Source organism: Leptonychotes weddellii, chromosome 6 (assembly GCF_054177405.1).
Source record: "Leptonychotes weddellii isolate Sample4059 chromosome 6, ASM5417740v2, whole genome shotgun sequence".
NCBI classification, from domain to species: domain Eukaryota; kingdom Metazoa; phylum Chordata; class Mammalia; order Carnivora; family Phocidae; genus Leptonychotes; species Leptonychotes weddellii.
This window is the reverse complement of record NC_138374.1, coordinates 13,014,823-13,041,901: the sequence shown is the minus strand read 5'-3', so window position 1 is coordinate 13,041,901 and position 27,079 is coordinate 13,014,823. Positions and strand designations below refer to the sequence as shown.

The 27,079-nt window shown below is 39.5% G+C and overlaps 2 protein-coding genes across 2 annotated transcripts in view; both read left to right on the top strand.

Annotated features, from left to right (window-relative positions):
- The window catches only part of CCDC172 (coiled-coil domain containing 172), an 81,229-nt gene extending 66,543 nt beyond the window's left edge, over positions 1 to 14,686 (top strand). The window contains exons 10-11 of the mRNA XM_081823064.1: positions 259 to 340; positions 14,511 to 14,686. Coding sequence (XP_081679190.1) covers positions 259 to 340; positions 14,511 to 14,686 — 258 coding nt within the window. The remainder of the gene's footprint in view (positions 1 to 258; positions 341 to 14,510) is intronic.
- Positions 14,687 to 24,824: 10,138 nt separating this feature from the next.
- PNLIPRP3 (pancreatic lipase related protein 3) overlaps positions 24,825 to 27,079 on the top strand; it is a 23,997-nt gene continuing 21,742 nt past the window's right edge. The window contains exons 1-2 of the mRNA XM_081823062.1: positions 24,825 to 24,903; positions 25,332 to 25,486. Of these exons, the coding sequence (XP_081679188.1) occupies positions 24,825 to 24,903; positions 25,332 to 25,486 (234 nt within the window). The remainder of the gene's footprint in view (positions 24,904 to 25,331; positions 25,487 to 27,079) is intronic.

Below are 27,079 nucleotides of genomic sequence, written 5' to 3'. Positions count from 1 at the left end.
TTTGCAATCAGTTGAATACAAGATTCTCAGTTAAGAAAAAATATAGTATCAAAGTTATCCTGGTTATAGTTGATATTTCTTCTTAGAAAACCTGTGAAGCCTAGTTTATTTTTATTTTAAGATGAGAAATTTCATTACAATGATGGCCCCTTTAAAACAAATTTGCTTTGTTAAGCAGGTAGGATCACATTCCTTATAAACGTTCATCATTGTAAAAAGTACTAAAATCTTTACCAGTAATGTGTTAAATTTTTTTAGGAATTTGAAGAAACTTATGTATCCCATATGTTTACTAATTCATGTGGAACTTTCAAGAAAATGTATGGAGTTGGTTCCATAGGTGATACTTGTCTCCATTTTATGTGAGAAAAAAATCAGTTTTTAAGCATGTTGCCTGGGACCAATGACCTGTTGAAGATACCACGAATAGAACTGGGAGGTTGGTTCCCTGACCTGCAGGGTAGATCCCTCTGTTCATCTGAATACTTTGATTGGTTTCAATATGCAAGTTTGGGGATAGTAGTTGTAAAGAGAAAACATTGGTCTGCATAATAGAAGGAGAAAAAGTTGGGGTTCCTGGGACAATTCAGGAGGGAGGGTGTAAAGAGATGAGGAAAGGGCAAAGAAGGGGCCAGAGAACTGGGAAGAAGCGGTGACCTTCCTTGGGTTTCTTCAATCTTCAATAATTTCTACTAAGTTTCCAAAATGCTTAGTGTTACTATTTTTTGTGAAAACAGAATTTTCCATAATCTTGATCTTCCCTGAGTACTCATTAACCCATATTCAATATTTAGGGATATGTTGCTACTTGCGAGCACTGCCCCTTAGTGCTGGGGACACAGTGATGGTGAGGCTCCCTCCTCGCCCTTGTGGAGGTTATGATCTACTACAAGGTCAGCAATCCATAGCCTGCAGGCCAAATATGGCTCACAAACTAAGAATGATTTTTAAACGATTGAAAAAAATCAAAAGAAGAGTAATGTTTCATGACATGTGAAAATTGTATGAAATTCACATTTCAATGCCATTAATAAAGTTTCATTGTAACATAACTGGGCTCATTTTTTTATGGACTATTTATGGCTGATTTTGCACCAAAAGACAGAGTTAGGTTACTTGTGACAGAGTACATCTGGCCCAAAATGTCTAAAATATTTACTATCTCGCTCTTCACAGATAAAGTTTTCCAAACCTAGTATATAAAACTGATGTTAAATAAGAGATTATAATTAAGTATAGTTTATTATAATGGAGAATATTTAGGATTATATAGACCATATAGCTTGCCAAACAACTCAGACATAAAGAGTAATATTAGTTATCTGTACTAATCAGATGGAGTCAGGACTATTTGCTTGTTACAGAACCCACCCTAAACCAGCCTATGCCAATATATATATATATACTGGTTTATTAACTAGGAAGACCAAGGAAAATGGCTGGCTTCGGGCGCCTGGGTGGCTCAGTCGGTTAAGCGACTGCCTTCGGCTCAGGTCATGATCCTGGAGTCCCGGGATCGAGTCCCGCATCGGGCTCCCTGCTCGGTGGGGAGTCTGCTTCTCCCTCTGCCCTCTTCCCTCTCGTGCTCTCTGTCTCTCATTCTCTCTCTCTCAAATAAATAAATAAAATCTTTAAAAAAAATAAAAATAAAAATGGCTGGCTTCAGCAGTTCAAATGATATTATGACCGATTTATTTATCTCTTTTCTTCATGTTTTTGGCTCTGATATCTTTCTCTATGTTAGCATCATTTGAGGTAGACTCTCTTTGTGTTGTGACAAAAATGACCATAAATAATTCTAGACGTCATGTACTTTCTGGTTGTGAGCCCCAAGAAAAGCGAGTAGTTCAACATTTAAATAAAGACCCAGAGAGGATTCTGACTGGACTGGCTTGGGTCATGTGCCCATTCATAAACCTCCGACCAGTGGCCATGCTGCATCACATGACCTCCTGTCAATGATGGCGGATGCAGGTCCATGTGATCGACATCCCTACCAGTAGAAAGAACCTGCTGGGATAACAAAAATAAGAGATTCACACTATGAGCTGACATTTATAAATTCTTTTTTTGCAAATGTTTGAGTTAGTGGGGAATATATAGCATTCCAATCATAGTGGTGGATATAATCTCATAAAAGAAAAGTTGTATGAAAAGATCTTAATACTTTATTACAGAAGTTGCATACTGATTGCCTATGGGACTGTTTTGGCTTTCTGAACTATTCTGTCTAGTCTACTGACCTGTAGTTTCTTTTCTTCTTTTTTAATTGAGCCAATAATTTTCATCTTTTCCTTTAAAAAAATCAATTTTGGCAAAACTAGATCTGCATTCTTGCATGAAGATAATTAGTTACCTTTTTTTATATATATAATAGAGCAGCAGCAACTATTCCCTTAGATGGAACATTTGGTCTCTAATTAGCCACAATCACCATCACTCCCTATTGCTTCTCTAATGTTAAAGCTGATTTCAGTTGCCACTTTTGTTTGTTTCTTCTAGAATAAAGAATTATTTCTCTATATGCCTATCTCCGCTGAATGTGGGGAAAAGATGCTTGATTTAGACTCAATGGAAAAGATCATCTTTCTTTGATGAAGTGAAGAATAGTCTTCCATATATAACACACAAATAAAAGATATCCCTATTGAAAGAACCACAACTTAAGAGGTTGTGAAATATGAAATAAACCGTCTGAAACAAATCATAACATTTATTACTGGTATATGGAGAAGATGAGAAATGAAAAACTTAACCTGAGACTAGGACTGAAATGTCAATGATTGTTTTTGAATATGAATAAAATATCTGATGCTCCTATAAATGAGGTTACATATTAAGTGAAAAAAATTACCCAGACAACAAAAACTTTTATAAAGGATGGCAAGTTTATAAAAGAGCATCATAGAGTACAGCAGAAATTATGTGTTCTGCACAGAGACAAGCATTTGTAAATTGAAGTCTTACTGGAAGTACTGTTGACCAGAATATTGAAGTTATGTCTTAGCTCTTGCAGAAAAGTTGTATAAAAAAAGTTGAATTGGTTGCAGCATTTTTTAATGCAGATGATGAGAGCACAGCTTTAAATAATAACACATCATCAGATACACTGAATTGGTGATACTGACAAGAATGCTTATGTGTCAGAAGATGACAGGCTGTGATTGGACTCAGCAAATGACTGATCTTTGTCTGCAAGAAAATTTGCAAAATGCAGGGCAGTTGGTCAAAATCAGTCAGTGTGATTCAGTCTTACAATGGACAGTGTTAATGTGAAAACTTAAATTTAGGAAGGAAACATTCCCCAAGACATAGAATTTTGATCTCTTGGTTACAATCATTTTCTGGAATTGCTTTGTGCCAAAGAATTTAAAATGCAACATACCATGAATGTGCCGTAATTAATACTGTGAACTGGATAATGTTACATAGCATAAAATCCAGATATCCGAGGGCTTCTTTTTATAAATTAGATGGCTCCTATTGTGGCCTGTTGCAGTACATGGACTTACGTGGCTGAGTGCTAATATTTTTGGACGCTTTTATGTCATTTGCCACTCTACTCAATCTCTAACAATGAAAAGTGGATCAAAGTCTTGGCCTTTTGATGCTAGAACCTATCAATTTTGAATAGTTCTCTTCAAAGACATTCACCACGTTCATCAGCTACACAAATGTATGATTCAATTTGTTCACTTGAAGTGAAATTGTGTCTTTAAGGAACTAATCTGGCAAGGCATAATCTGGCCCATTATCCTGCACTGAAATCACTCTCCTGACATGAAAGTCATGGCTTGAACTACATTACCAAAGCTGTGGAGTTGAAAATGGAATTCCGAAAAGGTTCTCTGATTTTAAACTTTATGAAAATAAAGAAACATTGAAACATTAGAAAGTTTACCTTTGTAATTTGAGATTGAAAATATGAAAACAAGAGCTACAAACGGAAGCCATTGAACTGCAAAGCAATAACTGAGAGTTAAGTACAGTGGTATCGGGACGCCAGAACTGAACAAAGACATCTCCAGACGCAAACACCGTGTAAAGAGATGAAACTGAGTAAATCAAAGTATTACACCTAACTGAAGGATTTGTGGTTTAGGTTTACATGGTCTGATGGTGATATCTTATGTTTCCATGATAAGTCCAGAAGCAACAAATTATGAAAGAGAACTTAAGTAAGGAAATATTTCTATTTTTCAATGTTTTTTATTTTAAAATTTCAAATACCTCTAAAAATATCACACATACCTGTTCATACTATATTCAGGAAAAATAATGTAAATTTGGTTTTTTCCAACACTTCTCTCACATCTCATTAACCTCACTTGTTTCTGTGACTAGCTGGCCTCTGGAGGCATTTGAATGAGCCCTTCCCCCACACCCCCGCCTTGACCTAAGCCTCTGTATGATGCTCAATCATCCTTTGATGGAAGGCTATATTAAAGAAAGTAACCTTTATGGTATCTATAAACAGAGATTCCAAATAGCAAGAATTTGTCAGAGTGTGTCCAGCACTATCTAGGGGAAAAATGTACCCAACCAGGGACCTCAAGGATATTGTTACTGTGGAGATAGACGCACTGATCATTTTCTAGATAGATAACAGGAGCCATAAATATCATTCAACTACCTATCCTTGATCAGATGTTGTGCTCACTAAGCAACAGCAATATTATCGACCTGGTCTGCGGGAGAGAGCGAGGCACCAGAGTATCTTTTCTCTTCAAAAGTGAATTTTTCTCCTACACATTTATAAATTTGCTTTCCAGTTTACATAGCAGCCTCTTGTCAGTTTGGGTAGCTAAATTAGTTGCTAGAGCCTTATCACCCTTGGGCATAAGAACAGAGTATTTGTATCTTGACCTATAAACAACACACCAGATCCTGCTACTTAATTATTTATAACTCAGTGCTCTAAAAAATGGTTGGACCATACCCAGTACCATTTAACTGAATTTATGTATGAGGATTTAGGAACAACAGTGAGAGTCTTCCTTACCACAATCATTTAGAAATCAAATTACTCTTTTACTAATGCTTTTTTTTTTAATTTAACCTGATCCAGATCCAGTGGCTTTATATTTTGAAAAATTTACCAGTAGGCTAGTGGAATATGAATTTACTGTTAACAGAAGTCACATTAAAGAAGAGTAGGCTAAGCCTGCAGGGCTCCTAACCACAGTCTGTAGCAGCTAACACTTCACTATGTGAGGCAAAGACAAAGGGGTTAATGGCCCTGATATGCTTTTCCACAATAAATTAATTTATGTGGGTTTACATTCTTCTCAGAGGCAAATCGGCATTCTCTGACATGCACCCATTAATATAAGTTATGAGACAAAGTATTTTAATTGTATATCACGCCACATAAGGCTTTATAACTTGTACCAAGTGTGTCAATATCAAAGTCAATAAAAGTTGAGTGACTGTGAAATAAGATTCTGAACAATTAATCTTAAAGCTAAAACAGTATGAAGAGTGAATGGAAATTATAAATGTATGTAAGATTATTATTTTAGTCCCATTTTTCTGGTTTGTATTATATAAAGTAATTAAGTTTTCCTTTAAAAAAATCCATCATGATTATATTAGAAAAAATGTTTGTATTTGCCTTTTAGAAATAGTTTTAAATATGCTCTATTGACTGTTTCTAACTGATTGAATTCTCAGACATATTTTAAGTAAATTAATTAAGAATGTTTGTTTTAAGAACTAATGTTGGGAAAAATACTATACAATAGAGATACATTTCTACAAGAAAAACATCTGAGATATGAGCGGAACAGAAAATCAGACAATCTTGTTTTTTAAAAAATCCTTACTATAGTGACAGTCTAATAAAACCACAAAGCATTTGTTGGAAATGATCTTGAAGGTCATGTAGTTTAATTTCCTACCGAATGTATAAATCTCTCTTACGTCACCCCAAACAGTCATGCAGCCTCTCCTTGAACATTGCCACTGACATTGGATTTATTACCTTTCTACTCAGTTCATAAATTTTACCTTCTATCTGGTTTTAGGGTTTTTTATGTACATGTCATATGATTTCTACTAGACTATAGTCTCCTTGAGGGCAGATTCAATACTTAAATCCCTAATATCCTGTTTATAACAAGTGCTTTCCCTGTAATAACGGTTCTCAAATATATTATTGAAGTAATCAATTAAGGAGTTCCTACTTGGGGACAATGTCTACTTATTAGAAAGTTCCCCTTTAAATTGAGCTCTTCTGTTCTGTCAGCTGATCCTGTTTCTTTCTTTGGAGACCCAGCCCAAAGGTGGGATTTCATGCTTATGGTAGAGATTAAAAGTATTTGGCTCCTTGTTATTGCTTCCCTTATCCTCTTCCACAATGGGGGGAGAAAGCTGATTTCGGTTCCTGTTCTTTTAAAATAACAGTGGTGTTAATTTTCCTTATGCCACTGCAAGGTCTAAGGTTTGACTAAACCTAAATCAATCCCTTTATTCATCAAGACATACTGAGTCTTTGGGGGTTTTTTAGTTGAAATTCAAGTCATTCGTTCTTCATTCTTAAAATTACTTAATGATAGGGCGCCTGGGTGGCTCAGTCGTTAAGCGTCTGCCTTCGGCTCAGGTCATGATCCCAAGGTCCTGGGATCGAGTCCCGCATCGGGCTCCCTGCTTGGCGGGAAACCTGCTTCTCCCTCTCCCACTCCCCCTGCTTGTGTTCTTGCTCTCGCTATCTCTCTGTTAAATAAATAAATAAAATCTTTAAAAAAAAAAATTACTTAATGATATCCTGCCCCAAGAGCTCCTTTCTGGGTGGTGCCAAAAGTCACGCCACCTGACGATGATAAACACTGAGTCAGCGTGGATGGCAAGAAATAATCACACTTTAGGATGGTTTTTATGGTCAAAGCATGACTGTGAGAGGAAGACAAATTTGTCAAGTTTTTTTTTTTTTTCTCACAAGACGAGCTTACTCAAGGATCTATGAATGTGCTCCTTACAATTCAAAGCTTAGACTGCTTTAGATCTGCAAAGGACCTTAGATCACAAAGTTCAAATTCTTCATTTTATAGACAAGGAAATTAAACTCAGAAAGTGTCTATTGGCCTAGATCATAGCTAGCTAGTGTTCGTGTCAGAAGTAGAGACCAAGACTGTTCATTTCTATGTATCCCTCTGTGTCCCGAGAGCCTTCTCACACAACTCTCTTCAGATGTCAAGTTGAGTTGTCTTTTCTATATCATGTACTGTCGTGTAAAGCTTAAAGTCTGCCAGAGGGAAATAAGTGCTTTGGTTAAGATGTGTTTTGTGATTTATCACATAGGAGCTTAGGGATATGTATTCAATAAACCTCAAACAGCAGCATGCCATTCTGTCTATAACAACCCCAATACCGGGTCTCCTGTGAAAAGAGAAAACCCAATTGTCTTCAAGTTACCCCCAAGTCATCTTTTCCTCAGAAAATTTAAATTCATTAAGATGGCAACTAGACATTGTGGAAATATGCATAAATAAATAACATTGAGCAATTTAATGAAATAATCAAGATTTAGCCCAATTAGAGATAAATGATCATCAGTACCAAAGTTGAATTCTTGCAACTATTTGTTGTGGGAATATATACATTTTTTGTATTAGGATACATCTACCTATTTTAGTATATCAAAGAGAACAATACATAACGGTAATCCTTGGATTTCAGAGGATGGAAACCAGACCTGCAGTTGATTTTTTTTAAAAGCCTACGTGTACTAGAAAACATGAAGAATGGAATGAATAAACTCATAGAGTTGTCTCCTTTCCATAAGTTGTTGAAGGCTATAATAGAAATTTGGACCATCGACAAGAATTCTATTTTTTTATATGTTTAGCAAAATCAAGACGAGTCCATTCAATATTTATTTAGACTACTTCTTTCCTTCATTCTTTCACTCATTTATTTACTCACGTATCTGTTCTAGAAGTACTGAGTGTTCACCAAGTGGCAGGCCCCTTGCCTGGTACCGAGGAACACAAAGATGACTATGAGGCATTGATTTCCTTATCTTTAAGGAGAGGTCAGGTGAGACAGTCCAACATGTCACTCATTATAATCAATAGCATCAAAATTAGACATGTGTCTAAAGTATGGGGGAGCCCAGAGTAAGTGATAATTTCCAGTTTAAAGGTTGAGGATGCTTTTACAGAGTCGGTAATACCTGAGGTGGATCTGGAGGAAAGACTAGGATTTTACCCTGTAGAGGAGGGAGGGGAATAGTGTTGCAAAAATAGTTCAAATGAAAGTGCAGAGGCATAGGCTTGATGAGCTTGAGCTTGTTGCAGTGCCGTAAGTGGTTCTGCTTGATGGGCACTTAGAGTGAGGTGTGGTGGGAGAAACCCAAGGGGGGGGGGGTGTGAGAAAGGCCGTGCATCACATGCTGACGAGCTCAGGCTTTATCTCATAGACAAGCAGAGGAATAAAATGATCAGATCTGTGTTTTAGCAAAAAACTGTACTAATCAGGTATCATAACAAGCATGCAAATATATATCCTTGGCCTTGAATTTAGTACATTACAATGTACCTCATTACAATTTAATAATGGGGATGAAAAAATAAATGAGATTTTTTTAAGTTATAAGAAGGATAAAAATAATTATTTGCATTTTTCGCAATAACCAAGACATGGAAACAACCTAAGTGTCCGTCAGTGAATAAATGAATAAAGAAATTGTGGTACACACACCCATGCATACACGCAACGGCATATTATTTAGCCATAAAAAAGAATGAAACCTTGCCATTTGCAGCAACATGGGTGGGCCTCGGGGGCATTATGCTTAAGTGAAATAAGTCAGAGAAAGACAAATACCATATGATCTCTTTTGTATGGGGAATCAAGAAAAAAAGAAAAAATCAAGTTCATGGATACAGAGAACAGACTGGTGGTTGCCAGAGGTGGGGGTGGGAGAAATGGGTGAAGGGGGATCAAAGGTGAACAGACAAAAGAAAAAAAATTTAAAATGGAATAATAAAATTAAAAGTTATAAGAATAAAAATAATACAAGTTAAATGGGTATTCAGAAATGAGAAAGCTTATATGACTGAGGGGAATCGGGAGAAATATTCAGGAAAGAGACTGTCACACTTGAACTGGGCCTTGAATTATGAGGGGTGTTTAGCATGTAAAGAAGGGTGGGAAAGGGCCATTGAGGTTAAAGAACCAGCAGAAACCCAAACCTCAGCAAGTCGACAAGAGCAATGGGTATAGAGGGGTGTGGACTTGAAGGCTCAAAAGCTAAATTGAGGAGAGGACAAGGAGGTCCTTTATCCAAGGCAAGTAGTTTGAGCTTCATTCAACAGAGACATTTGGGGGGAATGTGATCAGAGTTATGATTCAAGATGGTTGGTCTGTAAATAACACCTAGGATAAACAGATAGGGAAAGAGGAGCAAAATTTCAGGCAAGAGATGGAGTCCTGAGCAGGGATCATGACAGTGAGTCTCACAGGAAATGAACAAAGGAGACACCATAGAAGAAGAATCAATAGGGCCCTTGAGAGCATCAGAGATGCTGTGGATGTTTCCAGCTCATGACTCAAAGAATAGCAGCTCCTACAATAGGAACTGGGGAGGTGTGAGGAAGAGCTCTGCGGAGAGGAGAGTTTCTTAGAACCTGGATGGGATGACTTTATGATTTGTTTAAAACACCCAGCTAGAAATATCCAGAAGACAGTTGGTATTGCTGGGTCCAGAAGCTTCGGAAAGAGGATGGAGGGAAGTTTCTCACGTAGAGACAAAAGGTGAAGTCATAGGAGGGAAGGCTCTTGCCACAGATGGAAATATCTAGGTATCTACAGTGTAAGGAAAGGAGAAGAATGTTGGGGAGTAATGGTATTTGAGGAATAAGAAAAAAAATTGAAAAGCCACCGGCAATGGAACCAGAGAATCCATAAAAATAGGTGGGAAAACAGGCAATTTCAGGGAACTGGAAAGTGGGATGTGTGTTTCCAGAGCCGGGAAGAAGGGAATACAGCAGAGAGGACAGGGAGGACCAACCATTTGGGAGGCTACAGTGAGACAATGCGGTGTTTAGGAGTTTTACTGCATTCAAACCCTAGCTCAATTTTCATAATTATCTTGGGGTTTACTTTTTTAACCTCTTTAACTTCAACTTTCTTACCTGAATAAAAACTGGAATAAACTATCAACCTTGTAGGGTACTTGTGAGAACAAAATAGGCTCATATTACTTACCTCATGCATCTCTGGGAAAGCGGGGCAGACACCCATGCTGGTCTAAAAAAACGACTAGAGAGAGAAGACACTGGCTTGGGGGCTTTATGGTGCTTAGGAGGTGGGGCTGAGGCGAGGGCTCCCACAAGCATGTGCACGGGATTCCCTGTTTGGACTTGCCACTCATGCCAAAAAAAAGGAAGACTCAGCTTTCTTATCAGGTTAGCAGATGTAAGGCAGAAAGGAAGGAGGTTAGGGTGAGGCTTGAAACCTGTCAGCAGCCAAGCATCAAACAGCAGAGTCAGGCACTTACAAAGTGTTTCCTAAATTTCTCCCTCAGCTGAGCCCCAGAAATGCCCAAGGCCACTCCAGCACCACCGTACAAGGCGAAGGGTGATGGAAAGGGAGCCAGAGTAGACAGAGACATAGGCAAATGGGGTCTAAATACCTTAGCAAGGTGAAACAGCTGTGACTCCCCCTGCCAGGGCCCTGAGAGTACTTGTCCTACTCGTAGGGAGCCCAGAAACTCGTGGGAAGTCCTTTCACAGATGAGCATTTGAGTTGTTTTAAAATGTGTTTGGCTGGATTTACACTAATCTACTTAAGCTCTGGTTTTCCTTGTGATGGGTGGAAGTATATGACAGAAAAACCTGTTGCTCACGGAACGAGAACATCCCAGGAACACATTCAGTCCCTCCTGAAGCAAATCAGGTCTCCTCCCTCTGCTTTCTAACCTATAAGTCACCTTCCTGTTCCCTGTCCTTGGGCATGCTTGTTCTCTTCCTGCCATCCTCACCCAATAATCATCCCTCTCCTCACCATATCTAGCTACTTCATCACGCCTCCTAATGAACCTGTTTCCCATGACTCTCTCTCTCTCTCTCCCTGCGGTTCATTTCTGTTGGGCCCACATTTCCTTCGTAATTACACAAGCTGTCCACATACAGATTTCCTGTTGTCACCATGCACCCACAGAAGGCAGACTTACCCATGGATGACCCTCCTTTCCAGTCCTGCCTTCCTCCTGGGCTGGTTTGGACAAGTAGCATTTGTTACGTACCACCCCACCCATAACAGGAGACTGGGTTGGACCTAAGAAGATAGTTAATTGTTGTTACAGCTGCCATTTACTGCGTGCTGGATGCCTCATGTAGGCCAAGCTCTTTATGCACATTTGCTCATTCCATCTTCCCAAGAACACTGCAACATCCCTTGAGTGTGGTAGTCATTCCACAATGTATGTATAGCAAATCATCACACTGTACACTTTAAACATATACAATTTTATTTGTCAATTAATAAAGAAAGCTAAGGGGAGGAAGGGAAGGAAAGAAATGAATAGTTTAGATAAAGGAGAAAAGGCAAACTTATTAACATTCAAATAAAGTTGGTGCAGGTAAGTTATGGGACTTAATTTTTTAACCAGTGTGCACAGGGAATCTGAGGCTCAGAGAGGTTAAGTTGCCAGCAATCACACAGCGGAAGAGGTCCTGGCTGGCCATTAACCCAGATCCAGCTCTGAAGTCCAGGCTCTAAATCACCATGCTACTCTATTCCTTCTAGAGTCTGCTTCTAGAACTTAGGCTTTTTCAAACTGTGTTGAAGTCTCATACATGAACTGCTAATATAAATCCTCCTAACCTCTCCCCTTGCCTCTTTGACAGTGGTATTTTTTTCCATATATTCCAATTTCTTTCCTGAATGTGGGAAAATTTAATTTTAAATTTTCAAGTGTAATTTTAATACACATCCTAATATATATAGTACATTACTATTATGCAAAGTGTACTACTACTTCGAAACTTCAAGTAGCCTTCTAGAGTTAACTTGTAATTATAATGAATTGTGTTGATGCAATGTATATTTTTACTGTGTATAATTTAACAAGTATGTGATGACTCTCTAATTACAGTCTAGAGTTCACAAAGTAATAGTTTGCAATATTTCCTTGGTAGAGGTTATTCTTTCACATGAGATGCTTGTTTTATGTCTGCCTACAAGTGGTGTATTATTACAAAATGTGCATACAAATAAAGCCTTACTACAGAGATAGACTCCTCCAGGAAGCATCATCTGTTTTAGAAACACATTTCTAAAAATTTGCAGAAAAATTACATTCCTTAAACCAATCAAGCTAAATAAATTCATTAAAATATTTTTGTCCTTTCAAGCATGGTAAGAATTATTCTGATGATGCTCATGAGAGAAAATGTGTTATTCAAGAATAAAGCAGGAAAAAAGGGAGTAGATCTGCAAAACAAACTGAAGACCTTCCTATATCATTGCATCCTTCAAGAGCTAAGTCGAAGAATAGACATGGTAAGAAAGGAAACCCTGTTGGCTCTACCGTCAGACCGTATCCTGAGTCGATCCACTTCCCACCACCTCTCTTGGCACCCTCTTGGTCCAAACCATCATCATCTCTCCCCTGGATTACTGAAATAGCCTCCTATCTAGGAGGCTGGCCCCACTCCCAAAGTGCAATATGGCGCCCAGCCTCTCCCGCCCACCCACGCCCCCGTGCGGTCAGTCCCCGTCCTGACACCCTCCCCACCAAGGCCCCCTGGGAACAGGGAGCTCGGGCCAATAACCCCGCCTCCAGGCCCCGCCCAAGAGGGCCCCCTCCCCACCAGCTCCCCACAACCCCCACCAGCCCCCTCCAGAGAGTTTACTACAAAAATAAAAGGACCAGAACGGAAAGGAGGGGGGAAAAAAAGTGCTTCTGCCCTTGCCCTACTTCAACCTCATGGTAGCAGAGCTGCCGGAAAGACCCTGTTACAACCACAGTCAGACCAGGTCTCCTCGGCTCAGAGCCCTCCCTCCAATGGCTTCCATTTTCCTGAGACGAAAAGCAGCAGTTGTTACAATGACCAATAAAGCCTTACCCACTCTGGCCCCCAAGTGCTTCTGTGACTTCATCCCCTACTCTTCTTCCTCTGTTCTTGCCATAGTGACCTTTTTGCTCTTCCTCAAAGACAGGAGGACCACCTGTTCCTCTCTCTGGAGTGTCACATGGTTACCTCCCTCACCTCCGCCAGTAGTCTTTGCTCAAACATCACCTTTCTCAGTGAGACCTCCCTGGACTATTCAAACTTAATAGCAACCCTCTCCTCCAAACAAATCCCAGATTCCCCAATCTGCTTTACTCTGCTTTCTCCCCCGCCCCATAGTATTTGAACCACCTTTCCCCATACCCTATAAGTCACCAGTATCTGATGATCGTTAAATATAATTGTTAAAGTATAATGAGTCTTCCACTCTTAGAATCATATTCTATCTAGAGTAAGAATTTCTATCTTACTTGTTTACTGTGTTTATTGGCTGCCTTCCCCATTGTCCTATTCAAGAGGGCAGAGTCTTTATTGTCTTTTATTCATGGATGTATCACTAGAAACTCGAATTGTGCCTGGCATGTAGTAGCCACTTAAGTATTTGGTTTGCTGAGATTACTTAGGTATTTGTCTTTGTACTTCACTCTTTCTTTGCTTCACCAAAATGGCCATGACGAAATCCTGGCCTCCTTGAAATCTTGGATAATTTAAAATGCCATGCATTAAGAAATAGTCTAAAAAGTGATTTTTTAGATTACAGCCATATTCTTCAGGGTTCTGACATTAATACTGAAATATCTGTCATGACATCTTTAAAGGTTCTCTGCTGTACTAAATCCTAAAAATAATTTATCATGTCGGGGACAAAATTAATTAAATTATTCTCTATTCTTGAATCAAGAATTCAACTGATTTGCTGTTTTTCCTCATTTTGGTGTGCCGTAGGGCTGGCACATATAAGTGGAGCTTTGATTTCATGATGAACTTTTAAGAGCTACTGTTAACTGCTCTATGTGACGTTTTTTGGGGCAGAACGGCCATGATTTCAGCAAGCAGCGATGGAGTCACCAGTATCTGATGATTGTTAAATATAATTGTTAAAGTATAATGAGACTTCCACTCTTAGAATCATATTCTCTCTCGAGTAAGAATGTCCTCAAATGATGTGAGATCAATGAAAATTAATGCTACTTTTTTTTTCTATCAACAAATATTGACCCTGTATCTGCTGTGAGAGATCTATTGCTAGATCCTGAGGGCCCAGAGATGAACAAAAACCAGTCCTGTCTCCGAACAGTTCGGTCTAGGGGAGGAGATGAACAGGTAAATGCCTAACCATTCTATAACATGCTGAGTGCTATAGCAGATTCATTGAAAAGTGCTGTGAAAACATGGAAGAGAGCGTGGTTTAAGAAAAAGTCCCTATATTATGATTGTAGAGCTTTGTATTTTTTCATTTAAAACTGTTTGTAAGCACTTGCTAAATTCCAGGCATTGGGCTTGTCCCTTGGGATGCAGACATGAGTAAGAGTTGTCTTCGGAGAGGAGCTGCTGATGATTCTGTGATTCATGTGGATCCTGCCTGTGTGGCTGAAAACATGGATTCTTGGGAAAATGACCGGTGGCAACTGGCGAAGCTTCTAGAATGTGCCTTTTCCATGGCATAGCTGCTGGCCACTCAGCGTGCTAGGCATACAGCTCCATGCTGCTGAAGAGCCCATTCTCGAGCTCTTGCGTGTCTGCTTGCCTGCCTGCCGGGGGGGCTGGCCGCTGCCACTTCCAGGAAACAGTTCAACCAAAGAAAGCCCCCAAGACTTGCAACTGCTCTTGGTCATAATCTCTCCTTTGTCTGACCATTTCATAATGTAAGAAGATTTGTATGAAAGGGCTGAATGCTTCATAAGTATGTGAAAATCTTAATGTTGTTATGGTGAGAGGAAAAAATTAAGCAAAACCAAGAAATACTTTCAGCCATCTTCTATGAACATTTGAAAATGGAGAAACTGACTGAGGATATCTGTGAACTCAACCGCTTTAAGTGAATGTAGTAGCCAACAAGGCAGGTTTGCATTACATTAAATGTCATTATGAAGCCTATGTACCATGACGTAAGGGTGTATCTAGCTATATGTGGACATAAATTTGTTCTCATAACCATTAACATAGTGGAAAAATAACTAATAAAATCAACTCAGTATAGTACTATCTACCAGGTGCTATTCATATAATAAGTAATTCAATCACCTAAGTGACCCTATGAGGTAGGAACATTGATTATCCCCATTTTACAAGTGAGGAGAGGTGCAGCTGAGGCTTACTAGCCCAGGGTCACTACTAATAAGTGGCAGAGCCAGAATTTGGACCCAGGTGATTGGGCTCTAGATGACAGTACTACATTATATTGCCCCCTTGTAATGGGCAGGTTAGTCATTATTAGCCACGTTCTTTTTCAATTCATAATATCTTAGGAGGGTCTGTTTGTAGTAAGCAAATGTTTGCTCTCAGAAATGTGTGAGGGAAAGAATACTCAAAATGCATAATCCTGATTTGGAAAAACTGTGCCTTTTAAATGTTTGCTATCTACCATTCCAAAGCCTTAAAATAACTTTCAAGAGTGACTCAGTTTGCGCTTAATCAAAATATTGCTAATGATGAAACAGCAAAACCTCAGAAGTTTTAATTACCAATCACCTAGTGGAAGGCACGCCCTGCTGATTAAATCTCTTAACGTGGAGCTAGGAGTGTGGGCTATGGCACATTACTTTACAGGGCATAGGGATTAAAGGTGGTGTGAACTCCATGCTCTTCTGGACCTAGAATTTAGATGTTGAATGGTATCACTTTGAAGAAAATTACTTAATATTTTATAGTAAGGTGACTTTATCAGTAAAAACCTTCAAGAAGAATTGATGTGATTTTTAAAATCAACTTAGATGCTTGCATTTTGGATTGCTGCACTCTTATTCTTTGACATATCAACAGGTAAGACTCATAATTTAATTCCTTAAAAATAGGGGGTATAGTTACATCCAAAATGTGATTGACATGGGCTTTGAAATACTGGCTCTGTTTATATTTTGATTTACTTGTCATAAAAGTATCTAAGGGAAATGCATCAACTTAGTAATACTAAATCTGATGAGTATATAAGAAACTATTTCCAATAATATAAAAGTTGCTGGATGGTCTTATACCAGGTTCCCAGCTCTGTACTTATTAGCCTTATGAACTTGGTCAAGTAACTTATCTGTTAGAGTCTTAATTTCTTCACTTCTAAGATAAGTATGTAGCAGTAAATGAAAAAATACATTCATGTTTTTTATTTCAATACCTGATTCACTGTAGATAATGAATGAATGAATGAATGAATGAATGAATGAATAATTAATGCTGATTGGAACTTCCAAGTTGATTTTTTCTATTTGGATCTTGATTTTGGGAAGGGACTTTGGTCTGTGAACATTTCTTACACACTAACTCAACACTCACTGACTTGTGCTCTTTACATCCTTATGCATCTCCTATGTAGTAGTTGGTTTTCTGTTTTTAACCTCCTTTTTTTTGGTTTTGGTTTTTTGTTTGTTTGTTTTTACCTCCTAAAGCACAACAAAAGTTAGCTGATATGTTTTAAAGAAAATAGAATCAAAGAATTTCCGTGTTTTTAGTCCCTGCCCTCCAGCTTTTTACTATGGGATAAGAGTGGATGGAGCTATTGTTTGTTGTAGTATATTCCAGGAAGGGGCACAAAACAGGCCTGATTTGAATGTTGGAAGTGGTTAGACTGATGAGCTCCAAAGCAGAATTGAGTGAGAGAAGTCCACCCTGGTCTCTTTTCCTTTATCTGACGCCTTCTTTTCTCAGGTGGTCTCTCCTCCTTCCAGAGTTCAGTTCCTCTTTGCCATCTCTACTCACAGCCCACCCTTCAAAATGCTCTCTGAACAAGGATACTAATCTGTTTTATTTCATCAACAAATAAAATCACCTACTATGTGCGGGGCACTGGGTTAAGCTCTGGAGACACAGCTGTGACTGACAAGGCTTCCCTACGCCCATCAGAAATGTGTGTTTTTCGGTAGGGAGTGATTTCTGTTTGAAGGCTTATCGAATTAAACATAAATTGTAAAATGGCAGCTACCAGAGAACTGAACCCCAATGGACCTTGCTACAAATTTAATAGATGCCAATATAGGTAATAATACAGAGGTGATGGAGACTCAGATTTTTAATTATGGCGGCTCTGTAATGACCATATATGGTGCCATAGAAATATATATATACACATATATATGTATATATATAAATAATCTAAATTCCATATTACTACCTGCTTTTTAAAATTTCTTTGACAGCTAACTCTCTCCTCAGTTCCCTCCTTACTTAGCTTAAATCCCATGGTCCATCATAATCACTCCTTAGCGTACACATTGGCCTTCTCTCTGCTGCTCTTGCTTCACTTGGCTTGACCACAACCCTGGTTAAATCCAACTCTTCATCTCCTTTGTGCAGCTGAATGGGCAGCTGAATGTGCCTGGAAAAAACACATAGCATGATGATTGTCTCACTGTGAATTCATGGTTACCAAGCTGAAGCGGACCCTAAAGCCACCAAGCCATCTTACTCCTCTCCCCTTGTCCATTCATTTGCCAGGGCTCCTGGGTTGTTTCATTCTTCTCCCCTCCACTGAAACCTCCAACACCTCCCTGCTCACCCCCACTCGGCTGATGGCCTGGATTCCTTTTTCAGTAAGAAAAATGGAAACAGAGAAGAGGCCTTCCCGGAGCTCCCAGTACCACATCTGTCCAGCTACCTGAGTGCACTTGCCCATACATTCTGCCTTCTTTCTCTCTCACAAGAGATAAGCTGTTCTTGTTCCAACAAAGGCCAGCCCTTCCCCCTATGTATGTATTATTCCCTATCTCCTCTTACCTGCTCAAGGACTCTACTCAACAGTACTCTTTTCTATTTCTCCTGCCTCACCAATTTTCTTTCTCTCTTCTGGGACATTCCCAGCAGCACACAAATGTGTTATTTCACCCATCTTTAAAACTCCCACTTCTGAGTTTTGTACATAGGGTTTCTTACTTCTCTTCCCCTTCTTTCTTGAACTCACTCCAATCAGGCTTTCACTCCAGAAACTACACTTGTGACGGTCACCAGTCACTCCCATGGTGACAAAGCCGTGGTTAATTCTCCATCCTCATCCATTTAGACTTAGCAGTATTTGGTATTCTCGATTGCCCCCTCCCCTGGCAGCAGGTTTTTTTAAGTTGGCTTCTAGGATGCCACGCTCTTCTGGATTTCTTCCTTCTTCTTCAGTGACTTCTTGGCAGTCTTGTTTGCTCATCCTTTCATCTTCCTGATGTTTTAATGATGGAGTGTCCTAGGACTCCATCCTTAGATCATCCCTCTTCTTTTCCTGTCATCACTCCCTTGGTGATCTTATCTATATTCATGACATCAAATACCAACTTTGTGTTTAAGACTTCCAAGTTCCTGTCTCCAGCTGAACTTCTCCCTAGAAGTCCAGTTTCACATCCAACTGTTTCTGTGGCATCTCCACGATGTGTCTAATTCATATAAAAGCTACATATCCAGAGCTGAGCTCTTGATTCTACTCCCAAATCTGTCCCTTCTAGAGTTTCTCCATCCTAATCAATGGCAACTCCAGTCTTCCAGGAACTTCATCTAAAAACCTCAACATCATCCTCAACTTTTCCATCACACCTCCCTGCCAGTTAATTAGTAAATTCTTTTGGATCCTCCTTCACAATTTATCCAGAACCTGACCACTTCTCACCACCCACCCTGCTATCACCTTAACCTTTTGGACACCATTGTCTCTTGTCTAGTTGACTACAGTAGCCTCCCAGCTGGTCTCTCTGCCTCCTCCCTTCTCCTGCTTCAATCTATTCTCAAAACAAAAGCCAACCTAAGTCAGTCTGCATCACTTTTCTGCTCAAGGCCCCCCAATGGCTCTCCCCCTCACCTCGGAGGAAATGCCAAAGTCCTTCCAATGATCTGCCAAGCACTGCATGCTTTAGTCCTCTGTAACCTCTCTAAACACCATCCCCTGCTACTTGTCTGCCATCCCTTATTCAACCCCCTGGGGCCACATGTGTTCTGGAATTCCAATTTTATTTTATTTTATTTTAGAAAGGGACTATGGTAAGTACACTGGAAAATACAAACCCCGAGAGGAATTCTGGGGCAGCACCCTGTAAACAACCACACGGATATTTCTCTAGTAAAATCTAAGAATACTCCTATTAAGTAGAATAACAAGTATATATATTTATAGCCTTAGGTCAGTCTTTGCTGCCAAATGAGTCTGTTGCAAATTGAAAAACAAATGAATGAAAAAGTCAACACTCCACTTCTTTTTCCCAAAGAGTTTTAGATTTTTGAAACTGCAAAATCAGGTGTTGTGGACCTGTCTCTCCCCACTGTTCCCTCAACTCTGGTCAGGGTGGTCTCCTCATAATTCCTCTGTCACGCTAAGGATGCTCCTTCCCTCAGAGGCTGGTACGTTCCCTTCTCTCTGCCTAGAATTCCCCACGGTTTGCTACTTACCCCCTTTAGCTATGGATTCAGATGCCTCTTATTTGGGGGGCACCTGGATGGCTCAGTAGTTAAGCATCTGACTCTTGATCTCAGCTCAGGTCTTGAGCTCAGGGTCATGAGTTCAAGCCCCATGTTGAGCTCCACACTGGGCATGGAGCCTACTTAAGAAAAAAAAAATGCCGCCTACTTTGGTGAGATCTTCCTTGGCCACCCTATTTGAATAGTAAACTGCTCCTATTTGAAGAGTAAACATGTGTGAAATAAACACACATGCACCTTCATTTTATTTACTTATATATTGTTCCCACAGCCCCACTAGACTCTACTCCATGAGGGCTAGGATTATTTCTCCCACTGTTGAATCCCCAGTGCTGAGAACAATATCTGGCGCCTAATAGGCACTCAAATAAATATTTCTTGAATAAATTAATGAATCTATTTTCAAGATTTTTTTTGTCATTGGAAAAGGCTGCTCACAATAAGATAGAGAAATGACTCATTTAGAAAGCGGAAATTAAGAAAATATGAACTGATATGCCAACTTTATATGATTTCTTAGCCAATTAAACCTAGCTTCATTTAATGTGCTATATTTCAAATGCTCTTTTAAAGAACTTTTAGGTCAAAGAGGAAATAAAACACTTCAATTGCAGAATATATCAAAATATAATGACTCAAGAATTGAAGAAATTAGAAAAAGAACAAGTAACATTGAAGGAAGAATTTCCTTAATAAAAATAAACGGAGGTTAATGCATTAGAAAAATGGGAGAAAGGCAAAATAATTGGTAAATATGTGTGGTGGTTGCTTAATAAAACTCAAGAAATAGAAAACCATGCTGACAGATTTAAATAAACAAAGGGAAAAAACCACAGGTATAGAAGAAATTAAAATGATTATACTTTGTATAAATTCAGGCCAAGAGAATTGAAATTCTAGATGAAAATCTTACTCTTTACACCAGAATAAATCTCAGATCAATAAACATTTAAAGTAAAAGAGTGAAACAAGAAAAGTATAAAAGAAAACAGAGTGAAATTATTCATTATCTTGAAGTAAGAAAAGCTTTTCTAAATAAGATGAAACCCCAAAACCATAAAGGAGAAGATTGATCATTTTATTGAATAAAATGTGAAACTTCTATAAAACCAAAATATAAACAGCAAACTAGAATATCTTTTCTCAATATCTGACTGGAAAGGAGCAAATCTCTCCACTTTTCGAAGAGTTTTTACAAATAAGTAAGAAAAAAGCAAACTTTAGAAAAATGTGCATAGGACACAAAGATCTCACCCACAGATGTGCAAAGGGCCAGAAATGCACAAGATATTCAAGTGTGTAAGTAATTCAAGAAATGCAGATTTAAATGATAAAAGGTTTTCCTTCTGGTGGCACTTATAAAAATGTAAACCCGCATACCTTTCCATGGCAGACTGTATTACTGTCCCCCACTACTTACTCCCAGTCCCCGGAAGAGGACTCCACAACCCCACCTTTGGCCACAGGACGTGCTGAGAGCAGTCCAAGTCTGAATGCCTGTGGGAAGAGCCTTTGCAGGGTTCAGCCATCACCCCCTTTCCCTCTGCCCCAAGAGCAACAAGTTCTGAACAAGGGTCTCCTTAGCTTAGATGTTGGAAGAAGAGGACCGGTAAATCAGAGCCACAGCCAACCTAAAACTATTGCAGCCAAAATATAACAAGAATGAGAAATAAACCTTAATTTTGGTAAGCCAAGGAGATTTGGAGGTTCTTGGTTACCAGAGCATAACCTAGCAAAAGCTAATTAATTAATGTACCTCCCGATTCTACTTAGTGATAGAATGAGCTGCTTGATGGTTCATTTTTTTTTTTCCAACTACCACTTAATAGCAATGACACATTGGGCAAGAGTGATTACTTTTTCTAATTCTCCATTTCCTCACATACGTGACACTTAGGGCTCAGTCTGTTTTGCTGTTTTAATTATTATAAATAAGACAAAGCAGCCGCACTGGACATAATTTGGAGAAGTACTCTTTTTTTTTCTGTTGTAATTTTTTTTATTATAGAAGTAATTATTATTAATCATTGAAATTTTAAGGCCATAGATAAGGGTAAAGAAAATAAAAACTGTGTTCTCACCACTGTTAATATTTTGATGTACTTCCTTTAAATTTTATTTTTCCCCATGCATTTTAAATAAAACCATACATACCTCTGCTACCTGCCTTCCCCCCTAACACTGTATCATTCTCACTTTCATTACAAACTGCACTACAAATCTCTGTAAACATTTTCAGTGGCTGCATAATATCTTCAAGGCTACCATTTTAAAACTATATTCTTTGTTTTATATTGGCCATTTAAGTTATTGGCCCAATATCAACTTACTGATTTTATAGCAAACATATTATTTTTAGAGAACTATTAATCTTTCCATTTTTTTTTCTAAATGGCTTTAATACCTTATGATGTTGATCAGTCTCCTTCATCACATGTAGTTTCTTCTAACTTTATGCTCCTTCAGTGGGTATTTCCTTATGAAAAAGGGCACGGTGACCAATAACCCTGATAAGTTACAAACATTGAAAATAGACAGTATTTACAACAATCTTCATTTTGAAATCCAAACTCACTTCCATAGACTGAATGATGTAGTTAAGAATTTGTGTGTTGGGGGGGAAGCCATGCAATGCAAAAAACAAAGGCAGCTGGACATTCTAGGAAAAAAACAGAAGGTTGTATTAGAAAAGCATGATCCAGGGGCACCTGGGTGGCTTAGCTGGGTAAGTCATCTGACTCTTGATTTCAGCTCAGGTCGTGATCTCAGGGTGGTGAGATGGAGCCCTGTGTCAGGTTCATGCTCAGCGCAGTCTGCTTGAGATTCTCCCTCTCCCTCTGCCCCTCCCCACCATGTTCTCTCTCTCAAATAAATACATCTTTTAGAAAAAGGCACAATCCAAATGTAAACTCACTGGTCCAAATCAGAACTGGATATATGTGTGCTTCAACAGAAAAAGACAGAATAGATTCCAGGCAGGAGAAATATTGATTGAGGAGCTGCACTGTACTAGGGATATATTGAAGAGGGCACATGTTTACTCTTGCAACAAGAGAAAACAAAGGCAACCAGAGAATCCAGGAAAATGAAAACGGCACAAGAAAAGCATAATCCAAATATGGAGGAAACTAAAATGACACTGATCTTGAGCAATTCATGTCTATGAAAAGATAATTCATTTGAATATTCTCCTTTGAAGGGAATGGGTAACTGAATAATGAAGTGCAGACAAGGAAATGTAATTATAGCATGCTAGCTGGCTCTGAAAGGAAAAATATTTATTTAGTCATAATAATATGTTTCTGTTTATTGACATTCAATTTTTCGGAGCCAGCCTACAGACAAAACATGAAAGACTTAATTATGATTATAGAACAAAGTCTGAATGTTATCAACTTTGACGGTCTGAAAGTCAAAGTGTGGCTGGGAGGCCTTGGAAGATGGAAGGGAAGAAGACAGGCAACATGGCTTAAACCTTGTCTTGCAAAGGTAGGGAGTCAAGTTATGAGGAGTAGGAGGTATGGATCAAAAAATAAAAGATTACTGGGGTGCCTGGGGTGGCTCCCTTGCTGAAGCATCCGACTCTTGATTTTGGCTGACGTCATGAGATCGAGCCTTGTGTTGGGCTCCATGCTGGGCATTGGAGACTGCTTAAGATTCTCTCTCTCCCTCTCCCTCTGCCCCTCTCGCCCCCATGCTCTCTCTCTTTCTCTTAAAAAAAAAATAGAAGATTACTATTTAAGTTTACAACGGAAGCCGATAAATGAGCTAAAAACAGTGTTATTGACTGTAGAGGAGGAGGATTTGAGAGTGTGGAGAGCACTGTCCTGTAGGAGCTGTTGTCCCCCAGCTTTGGGTCAGCCCTTGCCTGGCTGGTGCTGGGATGCTCAACCACTGCTCACCCTGTTCAACCACTCCCAGAGAAGCACTGTCAGTGGGGACACCAGAGGGACACTGAGGCAACAGGATGGAAAAGGGAGGTGTTCCTTCTTGTTGGCTCCTGGTTCCTGTCCGTGTTTTTGCAGCAATGACTTTTCACCCCTGCATGAACGATCATCCAGTAACAGGAGGTGGCTCCAGTTCGCAGTTGTTCTAAAACTCCCAGAACCAGGCGCATGGTGCCCACTCAAAGATGTCAGCACTAGCCAGCTAGCACCCCTCTTCAGGGACTGAGCCCCAGCTCTGGAGGCAGCACGCCTCCCCAGGTCTAGCAGCCCTTCCTCCAAGTTTCCCTATTTGAATTAACGAACCTCTTCTGTGTCACCCTCCAGCCCCCTGCAAGTAGCTGCTCCCTGCAGTTGTCACCTGGGAGCTCCTACATGGTCCCCTTTTTGCCTTCAGTTCTCCAATACCTGATTGATGACAATTCGTTGTATTAAACTCTCACAGTTAAGATAACTGGTGTGATTTTTTTTCTTGCCCTGACCCTGGCTGATCCCAAAAATAGGTGGGTTAAATCCTCATTTATTATTGCAGCAAGTTAATAGATTATGTGTGACTAAAGTTAATAAATCAAAACTTGACAGTGTAAGCACGTAATATATAGATATTGGGGTAACCACCAGAATAACTGTCACCTCTGGGGAGAGGGCTGGGTTTGGGGGTGAGCAGGGGATGTTGCTCATCTGTACAGTTTCTTTTCAATGTATAAACATTTCTCTGATTAAAAAACTTAATTCCCTATCCTCTCTTTATATATATTGTGGAACCTCATTGCTAGGAAATGGAGAAAATGCAATATCTCCTAAAATTTTAAAGTAAAATCTGGTGGACTTGAAAGTCAAAGACTGATTCACCATATTTTGGTAAGTGATAAAAGAAAACCCTCAAATTCGAGTCTTTGAACAGCTCTAGCCACTACTAATGAATAATCATAAAATGAATAAATGAAAACCAATTTAATAAGTAATAATAAATTGAATACATAATTAAATAATAAATTGAACAAATAATAATAATTATAATTGAATAAATTAAATTATTCCTCCATAAAACAGTAGGAAATGAAGTTGTCTTCGACTATTAAATGAAAAAGAAAGGCCTTGTTGAAAAGATAAATGAAAGTCAGTGGATGGCAGAAACATTAAGACTCAGTTTCCCCAAAGCTTCTCATTGTAGAGATGAGTGAGGTGAGCTCCAGAAAGAAGAGACTTGGTTACAACTGAATGGAACCTTGCTGTCATCTGTACTCTCAGGAGACCTGTGATGGACTCCTACTGGGTGTCAGGCATAGTGCTAGGCTCTGGGGACTCCAAGGTCCCTTTCATTAAAAACCTTCAGTCTCGTAAGAAAAGGCAGGAATTCAGGGAACACACAGTATCCCTCTTATGTCCAGGCCCATTCACAAGGGCTGTCCAGTGTAATGGTTCATTTACTCTTCCTATCAAGGCTGTAAGGTAAGTGGGATTAACTCCACTTTGCAGAGGAGGAAGCAGAGACTCATAAAAGGTAAAAGAATTGTCCAAAGCCAGGAATGTCTGATTCCAAAGCCCCTATGCTCTCCTCTGCAACACTGATCTACAAAGTCATGGTCATAAATTATATGAGGAGGGTGGTGGAGGAAGGGGAGAGGAGAGCATTTTTTAAAGAGAGTCTCCTTGAGCCAGACTTGCTTAACTTAAAGACCTATTTCAATGAACCCTTATGGTGGGAAACATAGCCTCTCTCTGGGCCTGGTTCCTACAATACTGACACTCCATCTTTTTGCTGCAGGAAAAGAAGTTTGCTATGAAAGGGTGGGGTGCTTTAAAGACGGTTTACCATGGACCGGGACTTTGTCGAGACAGTTGGCAGGTTTGCCCTGGTCTCCAGAGGAGATAAACACTCGCTTTCTGCTCTACACTAGACATAATCCCAAAGTCTATCAGGTAAGCTAACTTGCTGCCTTCACACATAGGTTATTCTAAAATAGAACATGTAGCTATAGATAGAGAAGACCTAGGTTCAGTAACTTACTCTGGCATAAACTACTGATTTAAAGGCTGATATTTCTTTTTAGCATTGTGAGCCAGATTTTATTGTCATATTATTTGTCCTAGTACTTAAATATAAAGATTGCTCTGAATCTGTTGTTTCATATGAGCTTGATTTGATACTTCTTTCGATTAATATATTAATTGAGAGCCTTCCACATGTAAGACTGAACAAGCAACAGTACCTATTATGTATTAAATTAATTAAACAAGACAGTATCCTAAATTTATTATAGTAGGGAAAAATGGGATATGTAAACAATTAACCTCTGTTGCAGCACAAATTACGATCTGTTACATAAGATACAAACAAAAGAATCTGGGAGCGTGGTGAGGAAGGGCTTACCTTCCCCTTGGGGGTGAGACGGGAGCCAGAAAAGGCTTTGAGGAACACACCTGTTTGAGGTGTGTCCCGCAGGGTGGGCAGGGTTTGCGTAAGCAGAGACACATAGGGAAGTGACAGATGAACTGGCGTGGGCAAATGCAGACAGGAGAGAGCCTGCAGAGTACATCTGATGAATACAACATGCTGAGTTAGACGGGGGACAGAGAGGAAGTCCTCAAATATGGAGTGAGTTAGAAAAGTAGTTTAGAGACAAATTCTGTAACTCCTTCCTGGAGACTTTGGACTTCATCCTGTGAGCCAGGAGGCCCCACTGGGAGTTTTTAAAGAGGCTTTAAGATATTTACCCTGGCTGCAATGCGCCTTCTTGACTGGAGCTGGGAGAGCCTGCAGGTGATTGCCAGACCATTTAGTACCAAGCCACCCAACACGGTAACCATGAGCTATGTGGGTATTAAAACTAAATAAAATTAAAGATTCAGTTTTTCAGCTGCACCAACCACATATCAAGTGCTCAGTAGCCCCATGCGGGCTAGTGGCTACCATTTTGGGCAGTGCAAATACAGGATATTTCCACCATCACAGAAAGTTCTATTTGAGAGTGCTAGAAAACCATAATGCAGTTTGGATCAGACTCACGGAACTAGCCTGAGCCAGAGCATGAGCATGAGTATGATAATAGAAAATTGACATGATAAACATCATAAACTGTCCTGAGATCCTATACATGAGTCACAGGAAGAATAATGACCCTCTTGTCAAGAAAATTTGATTGCGGATCCTGGAGAATGAGTTACATTTTGGACCAGTGAGGTTCGGGCAGTCTATTGGATATTTGCCTCTTGAAGCTCAGTGGGCAGTCTAGAGCTGGAAGAAGAGATTCCAAAGTCTTTTACCCAGAGGTGAGAGTTAAAACCCAAAGAGTGATGTGATCTCAGGGGCAGAGAAAAAAAGCATGATACTAGACTTAAGTGGAGCAAAGACCAGAGAAAGATCATTTCCAGTCTCTACCTGCGACTCTATAACCCTGAGCCTCACTTTCCATCAGACCCAGCCAAGACAGCCTCTGCTGTGCCCCCACCCCCTACAAACAGAATCTGCTTTGTAGCTGTCTACTTACCAGACACACACCCACATATGCACAA